Below are 6,000 nucleotides of genomic sequence, written 5' to 3'. Positions count from 1 at the left end.
GTAAAGGAAAGAGCGTTCACTTCGCGGCCCTGTTTTCACCAATCTCTCCACCACCACCACGCACAAGACAGACACCATTGTATGCAGATGCCGAGAAGTGTGTTCCGCTCTGGCTGAACCACTTCTACTCTTGTGTGTGGACTCGATAAGAAGAAGATTTGCCTATGGAGTGCATTCTTACCCTCAATATGAACCCTACTGCCACGATGCATCCAAAGTCAAACATGGAATTTCATATATTTGATCATGAAAACACATGGTGATTAAACTTATCATAAGAATGAAACAAAATCAGCTAGCCATATTTAAGAGTAAAGCCATATGAAAGGAAATGATTCAGAAACAAAACAATGTCATAAGTACAGGAAGGGGATTTGTGTTTTAGTTGAAGTAACAGCAACTGTTTTTACAAAAAAGATGTTCCTGATGTGTATTGTCATTGTTTTCTGACATTGGAATGAAATGATGTAATTACAAAAACAATGTAGCTCAACATTCAGAAGCTCAAAGTTAAATATTATGTGCTCCCTGCAGCATTTTAAATGACATCTCTAGTTGTTGAAGTGTGAAGGTTATCAAATATTTCTGAAGGGTTGCTGGTAGTTTTACATAAGCACTGAAATTAACTCAGATTATCCTTTTGGTGGCATTATATCTTGCGAGAGCTAGAGTGAAGCTCTTTAGCGCAACTATCACCAAAGAACTAATTGAATTTATTTTTACTTTTACCTATTACCAACATAATTTAAGTTGAATTGCTGAAATGGTTACTTAATAAAAAGTACCATTTATTAATGGCTTATGCTTTACACTCCAGGTCCAAGAGAAGAGACAGATAACTAATTTACACCAAAGGAGTTTAGTCTTTTCATTTGATGGTAAAATTAGTGAACTGGCTTCATGTGAAAACACTGATTACTAACAAAAGGCAAGCTGTACCATTGCATGGAACAGATACGAACATAACTCATGACCTGTTTTTTTTTTATCCTCCAGATATTATGCTTCATATAATGTATTTTCTACCATGCTGTCACCATAATAACTCTTTGTCTATAAAAGGGACTGACTGTTTATTCGGCTGATTGTTAATTGTACGGGTTCCATCAGCAAATTGTTACGAACTGCTATGAAATGTTGCCACGCATCCTTGTTCATTCTTATAAAATTTTATGTCGAGGATTTCATGTGTATAATTTTCCTTAAGTGTGAGATAGGGAGTGTAACTCAGCTGTTTTTCCAGCTGCATACACATCTATAAATCATTAATAAGGCAGTTAACTGAAGCAAAAATATAAATGATCTGCGCTACCCAACAGAAGACTCTTAATTTACTTCCAGTTATTTACAATTCATTTCTTCACTTAAAGTGATGATTACATTGGAACAAGTTCCTATTTGGAACAGAGTGCAGACATAAGCCATTTGCCACTGAGATTTTTACAGTGCTGCATTGTGTATAATCTTCCTTTAACAATGTCTGCACGTGATATGCAGTGAGCTTGTGGTATATATACTCCACTACAAAGCTATAAACAATAACTAACATCAGCACCAATTTTACTGTCAATTTGAATTGAACAGCAGGGTCAATGTTTTGTGAACAGCTCTGCAAAGACAAAAGACAAACTGAAAGTTCTATTAACATGGTATCTTTACTAGTCAACATTCCTTTTTACTGGTCAGAGTTGAAATTTAAACTAAATATTTTGAACAAAATTATGGTAGCTTATACGAGCAACTAACCATTTAAAAAGATTTCATTTCCTAATATTCTACTGCATATATCTCACTTCCTTCCCCAATATTTGAGTGGAGTGTAAAAGATGTTAATGACAAATCAATGCTTTTCTTGCAGATGGATCACAAAACTGAAGGGCACCATTATTCAGCAAAACTTTGCTGCTTTTTCCACATTTTATTTCTAAATGGGGCCCTTTTTTTTTAAATAGACCAGTTTTAACAGAGAAAGCTTTATTAATAATTACAATGAACAGTTTTGTTGCAGGATTTCTTCAGCCATTAATTACAAAGCTCTTCAGCTGCTTCTGGGCTAATTGTTCTTCACAGCCTTGTATCAAGCCTGATGTGCCGTAAATTCACCAATCTGCAATGTCTCTTCTGTTTGTGTTGGCTGTTGGTGTGCTTTAAATTAACATGGCACACGATGTTTTAACCAACAAGGCATGGCTTTTAACAGGTAAAATGTTCTGGTGCAGCAACTATAGTATAAAAACTTCACCACATTGGCAACTTTATCTGCAGCACAGATGATGCTACAGTACTAATCCACCACAATGTGCGTGGTTATTTGTTTTCCTTTTTAAAATGCATGAACAGAGGTTGCTTCGACTGAAAATGGCTTGAAGTATTTGCTGTACCCAGACTTGGTTTCATTGGAGTGTGGAAATGTTGTCATTACATGGTTCAGTTTGGTATAAAACGCCTCTCAATACAGGATGGATGTTTTCATGTATGGTCTATCTGCAAGACAATAGAAACAATTAGTAAAGAACTGGAATTTAAAATTATCATAATATCACCATTCAACTGACCCAAAATTCAATACAAATATCATAAATTTATTATCTGTGGTGAGATTCTACAACAGGTACAAGATACATGCATACGTATAGTTTGTATTATTATTACTGAGTATCCTTCCGCTCACTAGATGGTGCTCTTCCTTATTTAAGAGGCTTTCACTTTTGGTATATGTAGGGTTCCAGTGTGCTGAAGTTGCCACAGGAGTGGTGGTGATACATTTGATAGCAGAAAGATTGTCAGGGAATGTCAAGGTAGGGAATGAGGATTCAGCCCATGCACTCAAATCCATCAACCAAATACTGTTTTTATCTACAAAGATGCAACATTTAACAATAAATTTACTCTGTTTAACCTTCTCTCAATTACATCCTCAATAAGTAAATGCTTTGCCATGCAAGTGGTGTAATCAAAGCAACAGCATGAAGAATCAAGTGTCAAGTGTGTTTATATGTCATATGTACCAGGAATGGAACAATAAAATTCTAACTTGCTGCAGCTTTACAGGCCCATTTACACAATAAGTATATAACAATCAATAATAAATAAATTACTAAATAAATCAATTAGTAATACTAGGTCACCAGACCATTTGCAAAACCAAAATTATGTCCTTAGTAGATTGTTGTGCTACGGTTGTGGTCAGGGTTGTACAGTTCAAAAGCCTGATGATTATTGGGAAGAAGCTGTTCTTGAACCTGGAGGTCATAGTTCTCAGACTCTATCTTTTCTTCATGACAGTGATAGTAAGATGAGAGTGTGGCCAGGGTGGTGTGGGCCCAACAATATTAACTACCTTTTTGTGGCAGCACTTCCTGTAGTTCCCTTTGATGGTGCAGTAGTTATGTGCATTAATGGAAGATTACAGAGTTCGGTCTTTCAAACCCCTTTCTCACGGGGTGACTTGACGCAAGAGTTAACCAGAGTTGAACATCGTGGGAACCTCTTGCGATAACCGTACGGCATTCGTGGACCACCGTGGACCACCGTGGCGCTAACGGCAGGTAATCGTGTAACTTGGTGACTCGGGAGAAAATTCAAACAAGCTTGAATTTCTCCAACAGTGACTTGTACACTTGTGGTTGAACATTGCAAAATTATATGCACGTAGTGGCCAGTGCGATATCCGTACTGACTCTTGCGTGTACCGTGGGAACTCCTGCGAACGGTGAACCCGGAAGCTGGACAGAGGGGACAGAAGGTGAGTAAAAATTGTCTTCTGTGGGATTGAATTTAAAAAATAAAGATTTGCATCCGCATATGGATATCAACTTATTCATGAGTTATGTTAATGAGATTCAAGAAAATAACTATAATCTTTAAAAGGGACTTTACTGAAAGGTCCCGCATTTTTATGGTCCGTGAGAAATTTTTCACATGTACTTCTTTGAGAGATACAGCTCGGAGTCCTCGCCAACCAGTAATCGATGCCTTTCCGAAGCAGGGTCCGGAACGCTACCAATCAATGTTCTCCAGAGACCCGTGTAAAGGAATGAACTGCACATGCTGGTTTAAAACGAAGACAGACACAAAAAGCTGGAGTAACTCAGCGAGTCAAGCAGCATCTCTGGAGAAAAATAGGTGATGTTTCGGGACGAGACACATCTTCAGACTCAATTCCGATTAGGATGTCTGAAGAAGGGTTCCGATTCGAATCGTCACCTATTTTTTTTCTCCAGAGATGCTGCCTGACACGCTGACTTACTCCAGCTTTTTATGTTTTTCTTCCCAGATCTGACTTACCTGCTGAGTTACACCAACATTTTGTGTCCTTTTGTGCATATTAACCAGCATCTGCAGTTCCTTTAGACATTACCTAACTTCAGATTTTAGAGATATAGCGCGGAAACAGGCCCTTCGGCCCACCGAGTCCGCGCCGACCACCTATTCTTATACACTCCAGGGACAATTTTACAATGTTACCGAAGCCGATTAACTTACAAACCTGTAATCTCTGGAGTGTGAGAGGAAACCGGTGCACCCATGGTCAGGATCGAACCCCGGTCTCTGGGGCTGTGAGGCAGCAACTCTACCACTGTGCCGCATGTAGTCAGATTTAATAAATTGCTGGTGTTGCTTCCAAAGACTGAGGCACTTATAATATTAGATCAGAATTGCATCTTTCCGCTAATAGAGTCAATTATTAGTCAATTAATAATATATTATTAGGGGGAGAAAACTTCTAAGAAGCCGTTCTGTGAAGCTCGGCGGACATTTAACATTGCCGGTCAGTTATCCTTGGTTCTGAAAACAACTGTGTTTTTTTCCCCCCAATGAGCCAATAGAAATCACCAGTCAGCACCGGCTCCAATCCAATCTACGAGAACCTCTGACCTCCTGGCAACCCACTAGGACCTCCTGCCGACCCACCTACGGCTCGAAAATTCTCGCTACTCTCCATGGCGCCTTCATTCTGGTCGCCGCTAATTTTTCAACATATTGAAAAATTCACGGCAACCATAATGAGGGCGCAACTAGTTCCCAGAATGCAGGAACTCCTCACAACCATGAAGGCGATTCCACGGCGACCACCCGCGAACATGTGGCAAACATGTGGCAACTGTATAGTCTCCTGCAGTCGCCTAAGTGGGACAGGCTCACAACACTACCCTACACACTAGGGACAATTTACAATTTTACCAAAGCCAATTAACCCACTTCTTTGGAGTGTGGGAGGAAACAGGAGCACCTGGTGAAAACCCATGCAGGTCATGGGGAGAATGTACAAACTCTGTACAGACAGCATCCAGGAGAACCCAGGTCTCTGGCGCTGTAAGGCAGCAACTCTACCGCTGGGCCACTGCGCCGTGTCATGTCTTACTGGGTCCTGCTTTGATATCTATTTGTGCAAAAAATCCTCAACAACCCTTAGCAATCATGTTGCTTTATTTCCTTTTTTGATCAATGTTTCATTCTACATCTAAAGCTCATCAACAAACCATTACATCCCCAATCCCTATTTAAAGAAGTTGGACGCTACTAGTGATAAAATGTATCTGTTTTACTAACTCCACTGATGGCCAACATCAGCTGATTCAGAATTTAGTATTTTGCACAATATAAGAGACAACCAACCAAACAGATACTGGAATTCGGCCCAAATAATCTATACACATTTATCATCCACATGGCTCTCCTTCTACTCCATTTACATCTTTCCACCCTTTCAACACAGTTATTATATACTATTTACTCTGCTTATTTCCTTATTCAATAATTTTGTTTGTATGATTTCTTGTGCAGAACTTTTCCATCTGGAAACATGATTTGAAAATTTTCACAAACACGTCCAACTCATTTCCAATATTAAAATAGCTCTGCTTTTAATTTCTCAAGAGTCCAAATCTGTTCAATTTTTCCTGAAAGCTGCAATCTAGTCTCCATCTCTGTATATTCTCCAGATCTTCTATGTACTGTTTAGGGTTTAGAGACCGGAAGTCTTCACAGTACTTTAAG

The 6,000-nt window shown here is 39.1% G+C and overlaps 1 protein-coding gene across 4 annotated transcripts in view; it reads right to left on the bottom strand.

Moving 5' to 3' along the window:
- Positions 1-1,897: 1,897 nt before the first annotated feature.
- Positions 1,898-6,000, bottom strand: part of dacha (dachshund a) — a 357,634-nt gene continuing 353,531 nt past the window's right edge. For all 4 annotated transcript variants that reach the window (XM_055643885.1, XM_055643882.1, XM_055643883.1 and 1 more), the window contains one exon: positions 1,898-2,484. In XM_055643885.1, coding sequence (XP_055499860.1) covers positions 2,450-2,484 — 35 coding nt within the window. In that variant the 3' untranslated portion in view covers positions 1,898-2,449. The remainder of the gene's footprint in view (positions 2,485-6,000) is intronic.

The sequence above is a fragment of the Leucoraja erinacea genome, chromosome 12 (genome assembly GCF_028641065.1).
Source record: "Leucoraja erinacea ecotype New England chromosome 12, Leri_hhj_1, whole genome shotgun sequence".
NCBI classification, from domain to species: Eukaryota; Metazoa; Chordata; class Chondrichthyes; order Rajiformes; family Rajidae; genus Leucoraja; species Leucoraja erinaceus.
The sequence above is the reverse complement of the archived record's forward strand: the minus strand, read 5'-3'. Positions and strand labels throughout refer to the sequence as shown.